The sequence below is a fragment of the Hyaena hyaena genome, unplaced genomic scaffold (genome assembly GCF_003009895.1).
Source record: "Hyaena hyaena isolate Hyena2069 unplaced genomic scaffold, ASM300989v1 scaffold_28, whole genome shotgun sequence".
In the NCBI taxonomy this organism is placed as follows: domain Eukaryota; kingdom Metazoa; phylum Chordata; class Mammalia; order Carnivora; family Hyaenidae; genus Hyaena; species Hyaena hyaena.
Window position 1 is genome coordinate 5,266,182 of NW_024080660.1, and position 21,625 is coordinate 5,287,806.

Below are 21,625 nucleotides of genomic sequence, written 5' to 3' on the forward strand. Positions count from 1 at the left end.
CATGACCTGAGCCAAAGTTGGATGCTTAACCAACTGAGCCACCCAGGTGCCCCTAAAAAGTCCTACTTCTTAAAACACCCTGAAGTATTTACAGGTGAAATGAAATTGTGTCTACCATATGCTTTATAATTTTTTTTAATGTTTATTTTTGAGAGAGAGAAAGAGTGAACATGAGCGGGAAAGGGAAAGAGGCAGAGAGAGAAGGGGACAGAGGATCTGAAGCAGGCTCTATGCCGACAGCCCAGCATGGGGATGGAACTAAGAAACTGCGAGATCCTGACCTGAGCCAAAGTCAGACGCTTAACCAACTGAACCACCCAGGCGCCCCTACCACATGCTTTAAAATACCTCCCCTTGCGAGGGTGCCTGGGTGGCTCAGTTGGTTAAGTGTCTGACTTCGGCTCAGGTCAGGATCTCAGTCTGCGGGTTCAAGCCCCGCATTGCGCTCTGTGCTGACAGCTCAGAGCCTGAAGCCTGCTTCAGATTCTGTGTCTCCCTCTCTCTGCCTCTCCCCAGCTTGTGTTCTCTCTCTCTCTCTCTAATAAATAAACTTAAAAAAATTAAAAAAGAACCTCTCCCTCAATGGGTGGGGGAGAGAAGGTAGATAAAATTAAAGTGGCAGACTGTTAATAATTGTTAAAATTGGGTTCATTATACCAGGCTCATTTTTCATGTATGTTTGAAATTTTCCATAATAAAAGATGAAATAAAATATAGAATATTTAAAAATAAAGCCAATCCTTCCTTTTTTAAAAAAAAAAAAATTATTTAAGTAATCTCTGCACCCAATATGGGGCCCAGACTCTCAATGCCAAGATCAAGAGTCACATGCTCTAACGACGGAGCCAGCCAGGCGCCTCAAATAAAGCTGGTCCTTGCATATGGTGTCAACCATTCTGACCGCTAGAAGGCCAGTCAAGTTTGGAAGGATGAGGGAAGTGGCATGGCCGGGAAGATTCTGAATTTGACCTGAGCCTGGCAGGAAGGGTGAAGCAAGGAGGACGAAGGCTCAGTGATGCTGAAATCCTAGCCCAACATACCAGGTTCGTTCCTACTTCCTGTTGCTGTAGTGGATAGATGGCGCTTGTTCCATCTCTTTGGCCACATTGTGAGCCCTTTGTGAAGGAGCACGCCCCACTCCCCTGCACTCTGTGCTTTTCCTGCCCGCCCCCCCCCCCAATACCCAAACTCCCCAGCCCAAGAGGTAGCACATCCTAGGCCCATTCGCCAAGCATCGGAAGAATACTGGTCTCTGGCTCCATCTGCTGGTGATGCTGGGAGCTGAGGCTGCCCAAACAGCTGATGCTGAGGATTTGAGAGAGATCTGGTCCTTTCCCCTCAGGAAAGATAAACACAGGCCAATTAAACATATAAGAAGCCTTTAATTTCCTCACAATAAACATTATACTCTGATTGCTCACATACAGTATAAAATATTTACTCCACTAAATAAATAAGACATAACATTATTGCAAACGGCACTTAAACCCCCCAGAGATAAGACCTCCTTAGCCCAGGCAGGGGGTACTCCTGAGTTTCTGTGCGAGATTCTCAAGCACATATATGCCCTGGGGGCGGAGACGGATAAAGGCTCAAGGAGCCACACTCTGTGCTTCTGGCCCTGCCACAGCCCTAAGGAGAGGACTGTGGAGCCAGTGGGGAAGGGGAGGGGGTGGGCAGCTCCTTCATCAGCCCAACCCTAGAGAGAGCAGAGAGGAGTTGGGAGTGGGGGGCAGGCTGGGCCAAGAGAGAGACTAGGGAGGCTGCCGAGACCTGGAGCCCCACCCTCCACTTCCCGCCAGCTCCCCCAGCCTTGGGGAACATGATTTGGGACATTAGCTGGGGTGAGTAGAGCTTCCAACTCCTGGGTTAGGCATTTGGGGCCAGACCAGTCACCCAGGCAAAGAAGATTCTGGCAATGCTCAGCCCAGTAAACCAACCATCTCATCACAGGCCCATTGGAGGCCTCACCCCTTAGACACCAAGATGGCGGGGCCGGGAACTGATTCCCCTCTACTTAGTTAAATAAATAAGTTAAATATTTAAAGGCCTGTGTCCCACTGATGTCAACACAGGGGCCAACAAGCCATGTCCTGATAAAATGTAGTTGGGGGGGGTGGGGATAGTAAAAAGGCAGTGGGCAGCTTCCTCTCTCCCTGGCGGATTCTTACCCACAAATAACTTTCGTATTTTCAAATCCTGGGGAGGAGAGTCTCACACCAGGAACTCCCATGCAAGAGCAACATCGAGGGGGTCTACTGGATAAGGGGACTGGGTGGTTGAGTTTACTCAGCTCCCCAACCCCCTTCTCTGGGGATGTCCTGACCAGAACACTTCCTGTTAACCCTGCCTTGGTAACCCCCTGCAGAGTCCTGCGTTCCAGTGCATGGAGCTAATGAAATGCCCTGCCCTTCTGGCCTCCCTGTAGAATGAAGCCTATTTGGACCAATAGTCAGCCAGCCCTGAAGACTGGGGAGAGAGAAGCCCCAGGTCCCCAACCTGTGCCGCTATGCACCTCACTGCCACAGGGTGGCAGCAGAGAGCCACACCACTTTGGCAGCAACAGAAACTAGAGCGCCCGCCCCCCAACCCTGGCCCCAGGAGGCTAACAGGATGTAGAGTGGCGGGGTGGAGGGAGGCAGGGCTGGGACCCAGTGAGGCAGGCCCTTCCTCAGTGGGAAAGAGTAAAGTAACTCTACACTGAGTATTTGGCCAAGTCGCTCTTATCAAATACTACCTGTGTAGCAAAATAAATGGCCACCAAACCAAGGCCTGCTGCCGACACCATGTAGGCAGTGACAGACTGGCTGAGCTGAACAATGGAGCCCATAAACAGGGATGGGGCCACCTGGGACAGCAGGAAGGCACTGTCCAGGATGGCAAGGTCCAGGCAGATGCCCCGGCCCGGAATGACCCTGGCCTCGGGCTGCTCGCCTACCACCACCCGCACGGAGACATCGCAGGCAGAGGCCCCACAGAGCACAGGAGGGGACGGGAGGAGGCCGCCGCCTCCAGCACCCATGTGTCCGTTGGGGAAGGGAGATCCAGCCTTGGGGCCCGGTGGGAAGCTGGTCATCAGGCTGTCCTCGCTGGCACTACTTCCAGCATCTCCTCGGTACTTGGGCAGGAAAACCTGGGAGGTGGAGGGGAGACAAAGGGGGACATGGACACTTAGGTACCCAAGCATAGGATCCCAGCTATGAGAACAGACCCCAGCATTCAGACCAGGGGCTGGAAGAAACCAGGCAGCCGGCCTTCATGACAATTAGGCAGCAGGTGAGAAAACCAAGCAGACCCTCCTTGGTTTGGGTCTAGTTAGGACTCTCCTTAGGGGCAGGGGATCCCCTGGGGAGAGGACAAATCTGAACCCACAAGTCTAGGTCTCCACTAGCCTCTCCTGGAACCGGTAAGTGGCAGACAAACTCATAGTGCAGGTAAGGCAGAGGACAGAACCCCAAGGTAAGGAAAAAAGACAGAATGAAGATACGTGAGAAGAGAGATGTGTAAGAACAGAGGAATAAAATCCAAAGCTGGGGTCCCTGGTGGCCCAAACCCGCACACAGGCTCTCCTAACCCTCCTCCTTCCTGCCCCCCACCACCACTACTTTGCCTTGGATCTTTCTCAACCTCAAAGAGAGAAACTCTGCCCCCACTGGGGTCCCAGGCCTGTGAGGTCCATGGCCCCCAGCCTGGGGACAAGACAGGTCCAGCAGACTCAGCCTGCAGGAAGAGAAGAACAAGAGGAATCTTCCAGACTCCAGACTCCTATGGCCTAGCTGTGCTGATGTTGAAGCCCTCCTTGCTTCCTACTCACTGTCAGCCTTAGACCGAGGTAGGCTGGCCCTGCCCAGAGTGCCCTATTTTAGGACAGGGCCAGAATTTATGCGACACTGTCCCCTGCCTGCTAGCACTGACCGTGAGAAGGCTCTCGAGTTGGCTGCACTAGAGAGGGACTCCTGGCAGAGATCAGACCAGGGAAGAAGCCCACAGCTCTGGGTGAGGCCACAGGTAGTCCAGGCAAGTAAAGTCGGTGCACAGGGCCAAGCGTGCCATCAACTGCTGCTTAGAATGCACCTCCCGGAACCCCTCCTCCCTGCCTGCGCCCCCGAAGGACCAGTGAGGCTGGAGCCTGCTGCTGCCCTCAAGCCCCCAGGCAGGGCAGCGAAAGAATGGAAGGTGACGAAGGTCCTCCGTGCACTGACAGGGGTCTCAGGCACCAGGCAACCCCAGCCAACAAAACACAGGTCCCTCCCTCCACACGCCCCACCCCTGCAGCTACCTATTCAATTAACCAGCCTCCCAGCTACGTATTTCTCTGCTACCTCGTTCTTGTCCTACAAGGGGCAGACATCCATCTTCCCTATGGTCTGGAAGCCCCGTGAGGGCAGGCCTACATCTCCTCCCTCAGGACACCCCAACTTCTCACCCTCTGTGCGGAGCTCTGCACCCAGGGCTGTAGCGCACTGAAGCCAGTGAAGGGGAAAAGGTGACCACACAAAAGGGGGCCCCTGGAGGGGCTGGTTAGCGTGGGCCAAGCAGGAAGGAGGCCCCCAACTTACAGTGCCCAGGCGAGCGGTGTCAGGTGCGTCAGGCTCAGAGATCCGCCGTGGGGGCGGGGGAAGGGGACGGAGGCAAAGGTGTGAGGCAGGAAAAGAAAAGAGAGGATTAGGCAGAAAAAGAAGATAAACCAGAAAGAGAAGGGGCAGTAAGGAGCCTTCCCCACACTGGCGAGCGGAGCAGGGCATTGGTCCGTCACAGTGTGCCTCCCTGCATAAAGAGAGCTGGCACCAACACCAGACCACTGCCCCTCACCGTCTGCTGAAGCTGGGTGCCCCAGAAGTCACCTGCTCCAGCCCCCTGCCTCTGCACAGAACTCAGCCCTGACGGAGGGCTTCCGCTAGCCTGAGTCTTCAGGATTCTCAAAGAAGGATTTAGCATTTCCTGCAATCATCCCCTCAAGTGCTTTATAGTTCTGACACCAGGAAGTCATTCCCAGACCCTAATCTACACCCTCCTTCCGCAGCCCACGTCTCTGGCCCTGGGCTACATGGGCTTCCTCTCCAATCAAAGAATAACTTCTCTGACCAGACTTGGGCTACTCCGTCTCCCCCCCCCACCCCCGCTCCACCCAGTGGCCAGTGTGAGTACCTGCTTCTCGCGGTGGTAGAGGGAGGCTAGCGTGTAGGGCAGAATCTGCAGGGCGGAGAAGGTGAAGCCAGTGAGGGCAGCAGAGGCAGTCACCACGGCCACACTGCGGGACAGGCACATGGTGCCCGCGGCAACGGGGAAGGCCACCACGCTGGCCAAATAGACTGCCCGGGTGCCGAATCGCTGCACCAGCCGGTCCATGACCAGAGAGAAGAGCAGGGAGATGGCACACTGCAGGAACAGTCCCAGGCTGCCCATCCGGACCCCTGCGGGGTGGGGAAGGACAGGGAGTCAGACCCAGGGGCAGGAAGAGGCCCCGTAGATCTGGGGGAGGCCCAGAATGGTGGGCCCCTGCGGTCCCAGCCTCTCTGCGGACCAGACCATCTCCCCTGCACCCCCCCCACCCCTACCCAGCTGCAACAACCAAGTCTGTGTTCTTCCACTGCCCTTAGAGATGCGGCCGAAGCTGCGGGCTGGGCGCAGACTGAGACGCTGGTTGGGGGCCTCAGCTATCTAGGAGGCTTAGAGGGAGACACAAAGACAGTTCTGCCACTGGCTCCATGACAATGGTCCAGGAGGCCTGAGCTGAAGGTCTGGCCAGGCAATGTGGAAAGTCAGCAGGGGGAGCAGAGGACACCCTGGACTTGGGGCTAGGCAGACCCGAGACCCGGGCTGGACTCCTCCAACTCTCTTTGGACCTTAAATAAGCTTAGCCTTTTCTTCTGTCTGATAGAGACAATGATGTGGAGCAAACCGTCCACAGCCTGAGGCTCTACCGAGACTGCAGGCCACGCTGCCCTGCATGCTGGGGGCCTAGTGCACTGACCGGGCCCATTTTCCTGATGGGGAAATTGGAGCCCAGGCACACGGCTCCCAGCCCGGCGCAGACCGTGGGCGTCTCCCCACGCCGGACCGGCCCCCCGAGGGAAGTCCCACAGCAGCCCCCGCTCTGAAGCCCTGCTGCCGAGGCCTTACCTTCATCGTAGTGTCTCCGTGCCTCGGTGCCTGGCTCGGCCCTGGGCACACCCTGGTACAGCCCCTCACCCACGAAGTCCGTGTAAAACAGCGTGAAGGTCATGAAAGCCATCCAGCTGCACAGTTCGGCCACAAAGAGTCTGCGGAGAGTGCGAGGCACCCGGCAGCAAAGCTGGTGCAGCCAGGGAAACAGGGCACCCAGGTTCCGGAAGGCCGGGCGAGTATGGCATGGGCAGCAGCGTGGCGGCACGGAGGGGACTGACGGCCCTTCCGCTGGCTCAGCCGGGCCCAGCGCCGCCTCCTCGGCCACAAACAGCGTGGCCGCCACGCAAGTGAGGAAGATGAGAGTGAGCAAGCCGAAGAGGCACTCCTCCTGGGTGCCCAGGTAGGGGGCTAGGGCACTGGCATCCCAGTCGATTGCAGGCAGGAGGTAGCCCAGGCAGCCCCCGAGGCTGATCATGAAGGCGTAGACAGAGAAGGCCTGGCGGCAGTGGTCTGGGTCCCGGAAGAGGTCGGAGAGCAGGGCCTCCAGGGGGGTGAAGCACACCTGGCCGCAGAAGTCCAGCAGCCCCACACCCAGGATCAGCAGGGCCAGCTCCAGGGGCCGGGTACCCGGGCACAGCAGCCCCGCCAGCCAGCCGGCCCTCGGGATAAGGAAGAGGCTCAGGAGGACGCCCAGGGACAGGGCCCAGATGAAGGGCCTCCGGCGACCATAGCGCCCGCGCCAGTGGTCACTGGCTGAGCCTAGGAGCGGGACGGAGATGAGGCCCAGCACTGGCCCAATGCCTGCAGGAAGGACAAGTAGTATGAGGTGGAGGCCAGGGCCCGAAGGGCCAGTGGAGAAGGGGGTCTGACCTCCTGGGAGAGGGATGGAAAGGACCATGCTCCTGTCGCATGGAGGGCCACCCCTACCTCCATGCTGGACACAGTGCTGAGTATGTCCCACCAACTCTGACTTAGTCCTCGCAACTAGGATCCCCAGTGCCCAATCTCAGGATGGGCCCACTGATGCACCAGGCTGCCGGTGAGACTTGTGCATTGGCACCCGGCAAGGGGGGGTAAGTGGGGGGGGGGGGCAAGAGGCAAGTTCCAAGGGGCAGTCTGACTCCAGAGCCTATGATTGGGACAGCCCCCTCTTCAGGGAGCTCCCCCCAGCTATGGTGACCACTTGCCTCCTGTGGCTTTTGCAGAATTCATCTGCAGTCGGAAGCCCAGCCCATGCCCTAGGGGTAAGAAAGCGCCCTGGCTGGGAGGCTCTGCTCCTAGTAATCAGCAGCGAGCCTTCTGGCCCAGCTAAATTACCCAACCTCTTATCAGCCTCCATTACCTCCTTGTGAAAGGGATGACCTCAAAGGGCTATTGCAAGGATTAAATGAGATAACAGATAAATGTCAGAAGCAGACAAAAGTGGAGAGCAATTTCTCCAGTGTCTCCTATGCTCCGGGCAACGCATAGGCGCCAGCGTGAGGTGACCAGGGAATGTCCCGGTGTTCTCTTTCCTATTGGGCCCCCCTCAGCCCATGGTCACCCTTCTGTCCAGCAGTGCCCACCCCCCAGCTCCACGGGCTCAGCAAGAGCGGGCAGCCGCCTCCTCCTCTTTGGGCAGAGGCACCTATTTCCTGGGTATCATGTATCTGGAGCAGGAGGGAAGGAGGATGCGGTGACTCACCCAGCACCATGGTCATGAACTTCTCCTCTACCCCCACTTCCAGCAGCAAGGGTGGCACGTAGGTGATACCTGCAGCCAGGCACACCTCCAGGCCAAAGGTCAGCAGGTTGACCAGCAGGAGCTGGGCTTTCCGATGCCGCAGCAGACGGCTCACCCACGGTCTCTGGGCCATGGCAGAGCCAGCAGGGTGGGCTCCGGCCGGTTCACACACTCCAGAGCTGCTCCGCCTCAGCCCTGCTCCGGACACCCAGGCCTCTTCTCCTTGCTGCTACCAACTGCCTCAGACTCAGCCAGGAGCCCATTTCCGCCGGCCTTCCGTACAGATGCGGCTTCTGAGCCCATGCTAACCGCCTGCTGCCGTGGGGCGCCTCAGTGCAGCAGACATAGCGCATCACTCAGGTCCTAAAAGGGCAGGGACAATCAAACCCATGGTGTTAAGTCCTGGGGAACCAGGTACCCAAGATTTGCTGAGTTCTCTGAATCCTCAGTTCACCCGCAGGCTGGCAGTGCGGCCCTGCTAGCCAATAAGGAAAGGCTCGTCAATGTTAGCTCAAGGCTGACCTAACTAATACCTCAGCACACTTAAACCTCAGCACACTCCAGAACCAAACGGATGTCAGTTTTTCTCTGTTTTGGAATATCTTTGCAACTGCCCTCGCCTGCTAGTATGGAAAAAAGAAGAAAAAAAAAAAAATCAAACCAATCGAATTCCTGGTTCCCCAGGCTCTGTCATCAAGGTGCCCCTGGAGCCCCCCTGCCGGGCGTGGTTTGTTTGCCTTTCTCTCTCCACTTGCCAAAGCTGGGCTGTGCGGCTCCCCTTTGTTAAGAGCAGTGCTTCCGGCTCTGCACAGCCTGGCCACACACCACCTAACCCGAGTCCCAGGGGACGAGGACAAGGGGGAAGGGATGAGAGGCTGGGGCTTAACCTGTCACTGAAACCACTTAAAGAAGGTTCCCCTGGAGGAACCCTGGCCTGAAAACCTCTCCCTGAAGTTTCTCCCCGTGCTCAACAGGCCTGGGGAAGAAACGTTCCCACACGTACTGCCCAAGTGTCATGGGAAGCGGGGACTGTTCCCAGGTCCCAGCCTCACCGGGGTGGGAAACCTCAGCACCTGGTGGCCACTGTAATGACACCAGTGACTGGGGGCTGGCGAATGCCCCACCACTTTTCGGGACAGCCCTTGTCTGCTCCCCAAAGGGCTCCATTCTCAGCAGAGAGGTCCCCACAGCCCTTCCTGCGAGGCCTGCCTCCTGTGCAGGGGGTGGGGGACATCCTGTGGCAGCCAGGCAACTGGAGGCCAAGTCTTGCCTCCTGAGTACGATGGTACCCAATGCAGTCTGCTCCGTTTAGGGGTGACCGCTAAAGAGGCTAAATCAAGTCAGCCACAAAGAGGAGGTGTAGAAGGTAGGGCCTTTGTGAGAAAAGGCAAGCAAACTCCCCTAGCTTTGTCGTCTGTTTCAGAGAGGTGGGGAAAGAGCTTCGTGCCACTCAAGGCTGGAGACGGGAGTGCCTTTCCCTTGCCCCACGGACTCCCTCCCATAAATGCTGCAGAACAGCACTGTTCCTGGGCGAGGTCCACAGCTCAGAGGGCCCCACTCCCAGCCCCACCCTCAGCCAGCGCCGGGAGCACCCTCAGACATCTTCATTGCCGGCCAATCTCAGCATCTTACAATCTGTCACTTCAATCACTTGTATCTCATCAAAGAACACCGAACCTCGCAGGGCCCTGTATGTTATAAAGCCTGTTGTGGGTGCTCTCTGAAATATGCCACAGAGAAATCAGACGGCCATCAATCCTGGTTAAGATGTGCTCATCTCCTAACCGCATTCCAGGACTCTGCAGCTGGTCGACCAGGAAGGAAGGGACTTCAGATCTGGCTGCGCAACAAGCAGCCTCCTCCCCAAAGTTCTGCTCAGACCCAGACCATCCACTTTGGGAAGGGTCTGGCCCCCAAGGCGGCATCATGGGGGAGAGGGTAAAATACTGATCCACAGGGCCCCTAAGGGTGCTGGGAGGGGGCCACACGTAGGTCCTAGCTGCCCAGTTTTTAATATTTATTTATTTTTGGGAGACAGAATGCAAGCGGGGGAGTGGAAGAGAGAGACACAGAATCTGAAGCAGGCTCCAGGCTCCGAGCCGAAGCTCAGTCTCAACCGACTGAACCACCCAGGTGCCCCGTAGCTGGACAGTTTTGAACCAAGGCCCTCCCCTGCCCTAGCATCCCACACAGGGAGACCAAGACTCTCCAGCCTAGAGGGAAGGGCTCTGGATCAAAAGGCTTCCAGCCCATTCTACTCCCCACCCTCAGTCTGGGAAGGCCCTGGACACTCACCTGCTCTGGGTTAAAGGACCAGGTCCTCCCTTAGCAAACAGAGACTTTGTCAGACCCAGCCTCACCCACAACCTGTCCCCCCCATTCCCCAGCCCTTGGTTTCTCCCTGCTGTGTAAAATAAGTAGCAGCTCTCCAGCAAAAACACTAATCACCCCACTGGCCTTCTCCCCTCCCCTGATACAACTCCTAGGTCCTGGGAACAAGGAGGATGTCCGTGGCCCACAAGAGACAGAGAGACAAGAAGACGAAAGGGGGTGAAGAGAGGAATTTCCCTTCATTCTCCTTCAGCCCACACAGCTCATCAGCTGCCTCCCTCTTCCTCCTTTCTCCTGACCCCTCCCCCCTTCTCCTTTACCAGGTAACTGGGGGCTGGGCCAGGTGAGGCATTCATTGAAAGGACTTGGGTAGGAAGTGAGCAGGCTCCAAGCCCAGCTCTGTACCCCTTCTGTTCTTAGGTTGCTAAGCCCGTCCTCTGTCTTTTTGACTTGGACTGTGCCCTGGGGTCCAGAGCACTCTTGCCACCCCTAGAGTTTATTCTTCAATGCCCAGAACCACCTAAGCAATTCCAAGGCCATAAGAATATTCTCGCTTCCAAAGCTCCCACACCCCAGCCATCAGCCCTTTACACCTTCCCCCAGGGCCCCAGGCTCGCCCAATTCTCCACTTCAGGGTCCTCAGGGTGGAGGGAACTACAAGGACCCCCCCAAAGCACCAAACAGCCACCTGCCAGCCCTCCAGGCCCTGCCCGGTGCCCAAGCTCAGACAGGTAGGGGACAAGAAGTGCTTACACCAACTCCTGTCTGCAGCCCACAGCCCTGGCGTGCTTGCCACCAAAGCTTGTAAGTGACCGCTGACTGCTGGGCACCCATGTGGGGGCGTTCCCCTGTCTTCCTCAGGAATACAGGCAGGGTGACAGAGTCCGATTCTCCCCAGCGGCCTCCCGTGTCAGGGGTGCTTCTGACTCAAACCGTCCTGTCCCACTGCTCCTGGAGCACTCTGCCCGTCTGGCAACCAGAAGATCAACCAGTAGAGCCAGCAGTGCTCACCTGTAGGGAGGGGGCGGGACGAGGAGGGAAGTGGAGGTACGGAAAGGGTGAGTGTGGCCGCCTTCAGGGAGGACAAGTCCCTCTCAAGTTCCAAGTATCTCCTCCTCTCTGGGCCCCCCAGTGACAGGACAGCCAGCAGGCAGCTAGAAACCCCAGAGCTCCAGGAGCTCCGCCCCAGGCCGTCTTTCCTCATCCCTGGGGGAGCAGAACTCTAGCACCCTGGGGACGGTCAGTGAGCCCAGCCCCAGAGAGCGGGAGACCTTCGCTCAACCCTCTGGCACCCACCTCAGCATGAGGGGCCTGGGAAACATTTACCTGAGGAAGAAAACCACGGCTGAAAGTAGAGTGGGGGTGGGCGGGGTAAGGGATAAGAAAAGACCTGAGGGCCCCTCCACCCCCATCCCCACCAAGGAAACCTCAGCCAGACCCCCAGAGGGGGCAACTCCTCAAGATTCCCAGGTGGCCAGTAGACCGGACAGACCCTCGGAACGCCCCTCGTCAGGTTAAGGCCTCAGCGAGCGTGGGGCCATGAAACTGAGCAGCAAGAACAAACTTGGCCTGAACTTTCTCCAAAATTCAAAAGACTGAGTGAAGGAGGTGGGAGGAAAGGCGAGAGCCCACTTCTGGTAGCTCCCCGGGGAAGGGAGGGTCAGCGGGATGCATAAAGAGGCCTTTGAGGGCTTTCAAAGGGGCTCCTGCCACCCTCACGACTGAGGTGGGGCTGTGGAGGGGGGTGGGGGGGAGCGGATTCCCTCTGCTGACAGACAGAGGCCAGAGGAGCCTGGGCTGGGGCAGCCCCGCCGCGGGCCAGTGTCAGGCAGCAATTCTATGGTCCCTTTATGCAGGCCCGCGTCCCCGCACCCCGCCCAGGCACATCAAACACTGCGGCCCCCACCCTGACCCCAGCAGCTCAAGACCCCAGTCCTCCTTCGGGGCTCACAAAGACTGCCCGGCTTTCTCACACGCTCCTCCACCCCTCTCAGCCCCCAGGCAGCCCCTCCCGTAGAGAAGGAAGTGGGGTGGGGTGGGCTCCCTCGAGGAATAATGACTCAGCGGCAGAAAGGGGATGGAGTCGCTCCTGGCCAATCTGCCTGATGCAGTTCCAGCACCGGAGGCTGTCCAGCCCCAGGCCGGGAGGGAGGGTAAAAGAGGGGCAGCCCCCAGTGGAGGCTGCAAGACTGGGAATGGGGACCCCAGGACCTCATTCCAAGTCGAGCTCTCCCAAGCCCTCTAGGTTGGGTGGCAGGGAAGAGGGCTGGGGGTTCACCAGCCCAGCATCCCTGTGACCCGACACCGTGCCCCAGTCTCAGGGGACGAATGCCCTGGGCTTTACCTGGTAAAACCTAGCACACAGCACTCCCCAAATGAGCTCTGCCCTCATGGGGCCTTGGGGCGCCCCAGAAAGAAGCCGTGCTGGCCAGCCAGGAGAAAGTGAGCATCCTCGTGGGGCAGCGGCTCTCATCAGAGCAGCTCAGGGCTGCTGGGCTGTGGGAACTGTTACCTGGGCAGCTGGGGTAGGGGGGCGGTGGCGGGCGTGGAGGCTTAGACTGTGCGGTTTCAGTGCCTTCCTACCCATATTCAGTCTGTGACACTCTGGGCTCAAATTTCCAAAGTGAGGCTCTGCTTCCCCAAGCCTCCCCATCAGAAGGGCAGTGATCGGCGCACGTACCCTACGGAGGCCTGCACTTTGCAGGCCTTCCCCCCAGACACCTGCAAACTCCGCTGCCTCCGCACCTCAAGGGAACTGTCAGAAAGAATACGGGCTGGATGGAGGGGGGAAGACCCCGCCCCCGCCCCAGACTTGCTCCCCAGCTTTGCCTCCCCCGGGGCCCAGAGGCCAGGGATTTGGAGTTCGCCCTGCTGCGCTGCCTTTTCTTCATTTGGACTGGAAGCCTTCTGCTCAGCAGCTTGTCAGAGAGAGTGAGGGGGCTGCAGGCGGGGACACAAAGGGGGATTAGGGAGAAACCTCTCGGCCTGCAGAGTAATCCATCAAACTCTCTCCCGGCTGCCAGCTCTGGCCCCTTCCCACTCAATTCCCCTTCCAGCTGCTGCAGCCCCCCACCCCCACCCCCTCCGGCTCCTGAGCCCTGTCACTTTGGGCAGCAAAGAGAATCCCAGGCCCTGGGGGGGCAGAGGGGGCACACCACAGACACTGGGAAAAGGGCAACGGCTCCCTCCCCCCACCACCCCCCAATGTGTGAAAACCCAACAGGTGGCAGTGGCTTGGAGGAAAGTTGCTTTTGTTGCCCTGTCTGAGAGCCTCAGCCTGCCTTCTGAAAGGAAACAAATGCGGAGGAGGTTGGGGGAAGGGGAGGGGAGAGGATGGGCGGGCAGTCCCTGGGGCCCACTCTTATCTCCCCTCCCCTCTACAATCCAGTGACAGGAGTTCTGGGGCTGGCCTGACCCTCACCTTGGCCACTCAGTCCTGGCCAGCCTAAGCCAAGGTGAAGCGCCTTCCCAAGGGGTTTTCTGGCAAGCCCATGGTGACCATCAGACTTCCCTTCTGAGACCAGCTGTGACTCAAGGTCACACTGGGTCACCTTGACCAAGTGCCCTCCAAACCTAGAGAATCAGTACTCCTGGACCTGAAGCTCTCTTCGGCCTGAGGGGCTGCAGGCCTCTGAACCCCGGCAGATTCTGCAGGGTGACCTAGGTGTGGCAGTCAGCCTGACCTGGGTTTGCACGCCAACTCCACCACTTAAAACTGTGTGCCCCGGTTAGTTGCCCTCCCTGGGCCTCAGTTTCCTCGTCTGCAATTAATAGTAACAGCTAACCCTGAGGTTTGCTACATGCCAGGTCTTCCAAGCATCCTAATCTTCCAACCGCCCAATGAGGTGGGTACAGTGTTGAATCTGCCCATTTGACAGGCGAGAAGACTTAGATGAACACCACCAACTTCACCGCCACGTGGTGTGTTTAGGAGACAGCATGTGGGAAGTTTGAGGCAGCCCGTCCTTCAGGTGTCATGGCTTCCCCAGCAGAGAAACCTGGGAGCCAGCTTTCACGTCCCCAAACAGAAGCAGCAGAGGTCAGAGGGGGACCAGCTAGCTGCCTTCCTTCTCCGCTCGCATTCCCGCATTCCCCTCTCACCCACATGCTGCTGCCCGCACTGGCTCCCGACGCCTCTTTCAGCTCCCAGAGGCAGGAGGAATGCCAAGAATGTAAATGCCTCCCCAGGTGCTGGTCCCGACAGGTGAGAGGTCACTGCAGCAGACCTGCCTGGTGGCTGAGGTTGCAAAGGAGACCGAGGGTGGAACAAACAGCCACAGTCATGAGACAAGGGTGGATCCCATCCCCAGGGAAAACAATCACAGTGGCTGACACCTACTCACTGTCCAGAAGGTGTCCGGCATGCGCTGTATACCTGACATACCTTTTTCTCTAATTCAGACCATTTGAAAACTCTGCAGAGTGCTCTGAACTGGGGACCAGGACCGTATAGTCTGGTTTCAACAACTTTTGTAGCTGTATAGCTGTTTTACGCATCCCCCCCGCCCCCCACTCCCACCCCACCACCCCGGGACTCACAGTGTAAAATGAGAACTAGTCTAGATACTGCCAAAGCTTCTCTACAACTGTACAGCTAAATGATCTCTCACTTACCCACGCCCTGCCCTTGGCCTCAGGTATGGGTGCTCTCCCTGGACGGGTGCCTACTGAGTGCACACCCGACAAGGCCACGTGGCATTGGGGAGGGCGTTTCCAAAGAGAGACACGGGGAACCAGGCGGAGAGGGGCTCCCCAGCTGCCCTTACACCATCCTTTTACCTGCTCAAGTACAACAGGGTGCCAAGGGTTAGCGGTCACCTGAAACTGAGCCAAGTTAACTGAGACATCTGGGGGCAGAACTGCCTGCCCTCTTCCCTCCTCCCTCCCAGATCTGGACTCTGGTCCTGGCAGAAACTGGTCAATTCTTTCTCTACCTGGGCCATGATAAAAGCTTCCCTACAAAGTGGGGTAGCAGTACCAAGAAATCCCTTGGTCCAGAGTTGCGGGGGAGGGGGATGAGGAGCTTGGCACAGCGTGCAGGCCGCTGGGAAGTTCTCTCCCCCTGCTGCCTTCTCAGTTCCTACAGCCCCTGTGAAGTGAAACCTAAACAGCCTCTCTCCTCGAGAATTTGAACTTGGCCAGGCAGCCAGACTGGGCAGTTCTCCCCATCCTGCAGAGCCAACCCTTGCCCTCTTCCCGCCTCCCCTAGGAGGTGCAGCTCACAAGAAAGAGGCCAGGAGATGGAGTGTCTGGGTAGACCTACCGATCCAGGCTGCGAGGGGGACCAGGGCACTGGTCCCAGCTCTGCTGTGTCCCACCTCTAGGATCTCAAATTCAATGGTCTCTCGGGCCCTTTCGGCCCTGATACCCTCCGGTCTGTGACCAGTCCCGTTTATCATCTGAGGGCCCTGGGCCAGACTCAGCCTTCTGGAAAGGTGTTCTCAAAGACAACTGCTCAGTGGTGAGCAGTGTGAGAGGGGGCTCCAAAAAGGACTCTTTTATTAAAGAGTCCGAGTTTGCCCACCCTTGGAGGAAGTATGCCTCAGTGCATGCAACCTAACCTCCCCCAAAGGAATGTCAAAGACACTCAAACTCACTCACCCACCTACCTATCCATCCACCCAACACTCACTGAAATCCAATTTGGTGCAAGCCCACTGTGACGGTACCCTGGATACAGAAACAACTGCCTGCAGCCCCTTTAACAGGGCTAAGATGCAGGTCCCTGGGGTGGGGGCCCAAGATGTAGGGCATGACCAGCCCTCCCTGGGCTTCCTGGAGGAAGAATCCATGTTCCTGAGCCTTGCGAGATGGGCAGGCAGGAACTGTGCAGAAAAGGGCAGATATCTGCAAAACATAGTCACTGGAGCCTGGGACTTTCACACACACCTACCTCCCCTACCCAGTGAAGTACCGTGGCAAGAATACCAGACCCCAAACTGTGGCAATGGGTTTCGATCTCAGACCTGGGCCCAAGACAGGGGAATTTATCAGCACCAGGCCTGATTTTGCTTCCAAAGTAGTCACCGTGCTCCAGTTACTTCCAGGGGATGCCTTCCCGTCACCTGACCCTTGTCCAGCTTAAGTCCCATGCCTCCTCCAGGGCTCCTGGGAGCCGTTATCAAGGATCCCCTCTTTCCTCCAAGCCTTGCTGTGCTCAACAGGCAGCCCTCAGGACTGGATGCTACTAGTGGTGGAGGTGTGCAGTGCTCAAGAGACAGCCTTCAGAGTGAGGCTGAATCAGGATTCCCGGCTGATGAATCTGACCAGCCTTCCAGGGACTCGGGCAGGGCCACAGTCGGGGTGTTTGGGTGCTCAGCTCTTTCTAGCAACAAGAGCCAGGAGTGGGAAGCTAGACCGCCCCATCCCTAGGGATGAGCCATGCGTTCCCAGCCTGGACCCTACCTGCCAGCTCAAAGGATATTTGAGATTAGAAGCTGGGGTGGGGCCTAACAAAGAGCACTGGGGAAGAAGGGACTGGTTCCTGGCTGGCTGCTCCTGAGGGCATCTATCTGGCGGGGCATTAGGAAGGGCCTGAAATTGGTGACTAAGGGACTATGGGCTGTGTGACCAGGGGCTGGTCTCATCCAAGCTTCCCAGAGAGTGATCTCCAGAATTAACAAAAGAAAGGGAAGGGAACAAACATGCATTAAGCACCTGGTCTGTGTAGGCACTTTGCAAAACATCTCATTCAATCCTCATTGTAACCTCCAAGGTTTTACAGACAGCAAGACACAGATGCCAAGGCCAGCAGGTAAGGCAGGCCCATCTCTAGTATCAGAAGCAAGAAGCCCTACAAGTCATTCGGGGTCAGTGGCAAAACTGTGGACTTCATCCCACAGAGGAGGAAACACAGACCTCATCGTAGGAAAAGGGATTAAACAGGAAGTTCTGGCCAGATATCAGGACCATCCTGTGATGGCTCGGGTCAGCTCCCGCCCCCAGGCAGGGACACTTAATACACTAGACAAAGCTCCACACTCCAGCTCTATTGCCGGGAGTCAAGTGGCATCAGCGTTCGAGACCCTGGGCCTGGCACCAACTGGTCCAGCCTCTGTCCTTGCAGCCAGCAAATAGGGCCACTGACTATTCAAAGAAAGAAAGCCAGGCTGCGTTTTTCTTCCGGACATCAGAAAGCAATGCATCCCAAGGGTTGAGGGGGGAGGACAGAACAGAACCCCAACTTCAGTATGCCCCCCACCTCCTCATACAGTTTCCCTAAAAATCACAGCCAATAATCTGTCTGCATAGAAGGCTCTTGACCTTTCGAGATAGATATATATTCACCTCCATTACTTCCTGGCACCCTCTTCCAGCTTGAGGAGACAGGCAGGGCAGGGGTTTCTGGACTGATTGAAAAACAAGTCACACATAATATTGACGCAGGAGAAACCAGGATGTCCACTCCCGGTGTGTTCTTTGCACTAAACCACAAGTTCAACTGCAAATAGGTCATTCACAGTTTACATATGGTTATATATGGTCTAATTCCCTTGCTCAGAAACTCTGGTTTCTAAGTGTAAACAGCAATAATTACTTCCATTGTCACCAAATAACATCAGCTGACATCTACCGGGCTCTTTTTACACAGCTGCTGTGCTTGGAGCTTTACCTATATTGGCGTGTTTAATCCTCATGACACTGTGAGGTAAGTACTATTATTCTCATTTTACAGAGGAGGAAGTTGAAGCACAGAGAGGTGAAAAAAACTTGGCACAAGAGCAAATGGGACTGAAACCCAGACAACGGGGTGCTGGAGGCCAGTCTCTTAACTACTCATACAGACTCCCTAAGGTCCAGAAGACCTTGCTCCCAAAGAAACAAGAGCAGATTCCAAGAAGAAAGTCCCGGGCTAGGTGCTGCTGCCCCTTCGGTCACAGGTGATAGATACAGGAAATACTAGCTAACATTTATTGAGCACTTACTACCTAAGGCACAGTGCTCCGTTCTCATGATTTAATAATATACATTTTTTCATATTTTATATATTACATACAGTCAGATATTTATATTTAATTTAATAAACAAAAAAAGCTATGGGGTGCCTGGCTGGCTCAGTCTGAAGAGCATGTAACTCTTGATCTCAAGGTCCTAGGGTCCTAAGTTCAAGCCCCATGTTGGGTATAGACATCCCATAAACCAACAAACTTAAAAAAAAAACAACAAAAAAGCTGTAGGGGCACCTGGGTGGCTCAGTCGGTTAAGCATCCATCTGACTTGATCTCAGCTCAGGTCATGATCTCACAGCTAGAGTTCAAGCCCCGCACTGGGGTCTGCGCTGACAGTGTGGAGCCTGCTTAGGATTCTCTCCCTCAAAAGAAAAAAAAAAAACATTTAAAAAGAAGCTATAAAGTATTATTATCATCATCCTCATTTTGCATCCCGGGATGCTGAGACTTTGAAGAAGTAACTTTCCCGACCTCCCGCGGCTGGTGGAGTAGCCAAGATAGAAACCCTGTCTGACAGTCTAGGTTTTTATCCGAAAAATTGTGTCCGTCAGGCTCTAACAGTCATTCAGGCTCTAACAGTCCAGATGACAGTACTGAATTTCACCTTCAGGGTCCTCAGACCCTCCCCACCTTCCTGCCATTCCCTCCAGAGCCCTGCCCAGGCTTGGGGTGGGGGCGGGGGACTCCACCGCCTGATGGCCTGGAAGGACCTCAGTGGGTCACCAAGAATCCCTGTCCAGCCCCTCCTCCTCCTTCAGGATGAGCCAGAGAGCCAGGTGGGGCAGCAAGCTCACCGCACACCCCAAGAAGACACGGGAACACCGCCGCTCACACACCCCACACACGCACTCCTGGCCTGGGTGTCCGCAGCTGTACAGTCATCCACAGCTGTATTTTTCTCTTCAGACTCGTCCTGCTGACTCAAGCTCCATTTTTCTGAGCACTTTTAGAAAAACAGAGTCCTGGCTCCATGACAAGCCTGGGGGGAGGAGATAAGGAAGGAATGAGGGGATGGGACCCATCCAACAGAAGGGCCTGTGACCTCAAATACCGTAGCACTCACTCCCTAGGAGAAGTTGCTCCATGGGTTTCCTCCGGCTGCCCTTCCAGCATGCGGCTCCCGGGCCCTCCCCTCCCAACCCCTGTGTGCCAGCCTGCTTCCCAGGCCTTGGGCAGGTGAGCTCACACCAAGGCTGTTTCCTTCTGAAAGGAGAGCTGCCAAGTGCATCAGGAAAGGCAGCCAGAAGCCCCCAGGGCCTCGCCCCTGCCCCCGAGCAATGCTTCCAGGAGCCCAGTAAGGGTCACTCCCCGCCTGGGTGCACTGGCGATGCCCCGCAGCAGACTGCAGGGCAGCAAAACAGCGGCCGGGCTATTCTTAGTGTCCGCTCCACTGGGATCAGGTCTGCGTGACAGCTGAAGGGCAAGTCCTCACCAGGTACCCACCATGCCAAACCCCTCCCTAGCCCCAACCCTGGCCCCTGGGGAAAAGAGGAAGCTGGGTGGCGGGAGTAGCCCGGGGGGAGGGGTAAAAGCTGAGCAAGTCAAGAGTGTGTGGGGAAGATGGAAGCTGATTCAGAGGTCAAGGGCAAAGGCAAGTCGCGGGGGTGGGGGTGGGGGTGTTCCAGCGCTTGAGAAGAACGGGAGACTACGGGGAAAGACTGGCTTGGCTCTCACTCAGGAGAAGCGCTGCAGGTCCCTGGGAACCTCCCCAGCAGGCCATGCTCTTGCCTAAGCCCAGAGCCCTGAGAAGCTACAGCGGATGCCCAGGTACCATCTCGTCACACCTGTCTGCAGATCTCGGCACTCTCACCGTCCCTGCCTGAGAGCCCCAGGAGGCGAGGAGAAAAGGGCCTCTCCTTTTCCTCCTACCCAGAGGGATAACCGAGGCGGAGAAGGGGGCAGAGTTGCTCACACACGCACACACTCCCGCTTCAACTCTCTGCCTAGAGCCTGGCCCCGAGACTAACGTCCGAGAGCGCTCGGTCACCTTCCCGTCCCTTCGTAACCCCTCACTCTAGTCCAAGCACGCTGGCCCGAACCTGGGGACCCCGCGGCATCCCGGCCGCCGGCCCCTCTCCCGGCTCCCCAGTCCCGGACTGTGCGCGCCGCGGTGACTCATCCCGTCCCTTTCCGGTGAAGTCGAGACAAGGGAAGAAAATAAATGCAACTTTCCAAAGAAAACTCTGACGCTGGAGCTGCAACAGGAGCGAGTGGCCGGTCCACCCGCCGTCTGCCTGGCCCGGGGCTCCCGGGAGGGCCAGCTCCCCGCCCACCCGCCGCCCGGTCCAGGACGGCGGGGGACGCGGCGCTCCGGCCCAGCCCGCCCTCCGCGGAAGAAAGCCCCGCTCCCCGGGGACCGAGCGGCAGCACGGGGGACGCGCCCGGGGCCCGCCACCTCCCTCGGGAGTCGCGCGCGGCGCGCAACACGCCATCCCGCGAAGCTCGGCCGCGCGGCGCCGCTCCCTCCGCCGCGCCGGGACCCCCTCCCCCGGGAGGGGAGGGGGCGCGCGCCTACCTGGCCGAGGCGTGCGGCTGTCACCCGGGGCCAGCGCGTGCGAGCTCGTCCCCCCCCCCACCTCCTCCCAACGCGCGCCAGCCGGCCGCTTTTAAATCTCCAGGTTGCTCGGTGGGGGGAGAGAGCATGCGCGCTGGGGCTGCGGAGGGGGCGGGGCGAGGCGGGCCGGGGTGGGGGGGTGCGGGAGGGGTGGGGAGGGGTGGGGCTGGTACCCTGGGGAAGAAAGCGGGAGGTCTCGAAGCCTTCTTTGTAGCCACCACCGAGACGGGCAGCCCCCGCGTGGCTCCCTGACTGCCCTGTCATTACCTAGGGCAGTGCACCGCCCCCTCGCCGCTTGCCACCAAAACATTTAGGTAAAAGCTGCCCGGCTCCGCGGGGCACCTCCCCTCCCCGGGGCCAGTCTCTGACCATTATCCGCACGTGCTTTTCTGGCCGCCAGCCTGTCCCAGGCCCGAGCTGCACCCCACCCATCCAGGACCAGCCCTTGAAAGGAGAGATGTCACAGTCTCCCCCAGTTACCCTTCCTACTGTTTGCTCTCCTCTGAAACAGAAGAAGCTTCCTTACAGCCAACGCAGCCCCTCTATCTGAAGTTAAAAGCCAAATTTCAATTTTTTTGTCTACTAAAGGATGTGTATGGGGGAAAGGGAGCGATACGCTGCCGGTAAAATGTTCCCTTTGTCAGCTGTTGAGCAAGGTCCCAACAGATAATGTGTTTCCAGAATGCCGTTGACAAGAGTGGAACAATGCAGGTGGCAGACAGAGAACCGGAGACCCAGGCTGGCCTTGGGGACGGGGAAGCCCGGATGTGTCTTTTTTCCCTTCAGGAGTTTAATTAGGGTGGAGAGAAATCCAGTTTATGTGGATACTTGACTTGAATGTCACAAAGATCACAGAAAGATACCTTTGAAGGGGAGGAGCCAGTTGGCTGTCGCCCTGGGCTGATGAGCACTGGGGCGCTGGGACCCAATGCTGGCCCTGTCACCAACCAGGTGTGATGT

General features: G+C 57.3%; 1 protein-coding gene across 2 annotated transcripts; it reads right to left on the reverse strand.

Moving 5' to 3' along the window:
• Nucleotides 1-1,362: 1,362 nt before the first annotated feature.
• On the reverse strand, nucleotides 1,363-20,710 carry SLC45A3 (solute carrier family 45 member 3). 2 transcript variants are annotated; one of them, XM_039227556.1, is made up of 5 exons: nucleotides 20,627-20,710; nucleotides 7,793-8,194; nucleotides 6,124-6,909; nucleotides 5,149-5,414; nucleotides 1,363-3,133 (listed from the first exon to the last, which is right to left on the reverse strand). In XM_039227556.1, exons 2-5 carry the CDS (start codon nucleotides 7,962-7,964, stop codon nucleotides 2,696-2,698), a joined length of 1,662 nt encoding a protein of 553 aa, XP_039083487.1. In that variant the 5' UTR covers nucleotides 7,965-8,194; nucleotides 20,627-20,710; the 3' UTR covers nucleotides 1,363-2,695. The 2 variants fall into 2 exon arrangements, with proteins under 2 accessions (XP_039083487.1, XP_039083488.1); XM_039227557.1 differs by lacking the exon at nucleotides 20,627-20,710 and adding an exon at nucleotides 18,906-18,925.
• Between the last annotated feature and the right edge of the window lie 915 nt (nucleotides 20,711-21,625).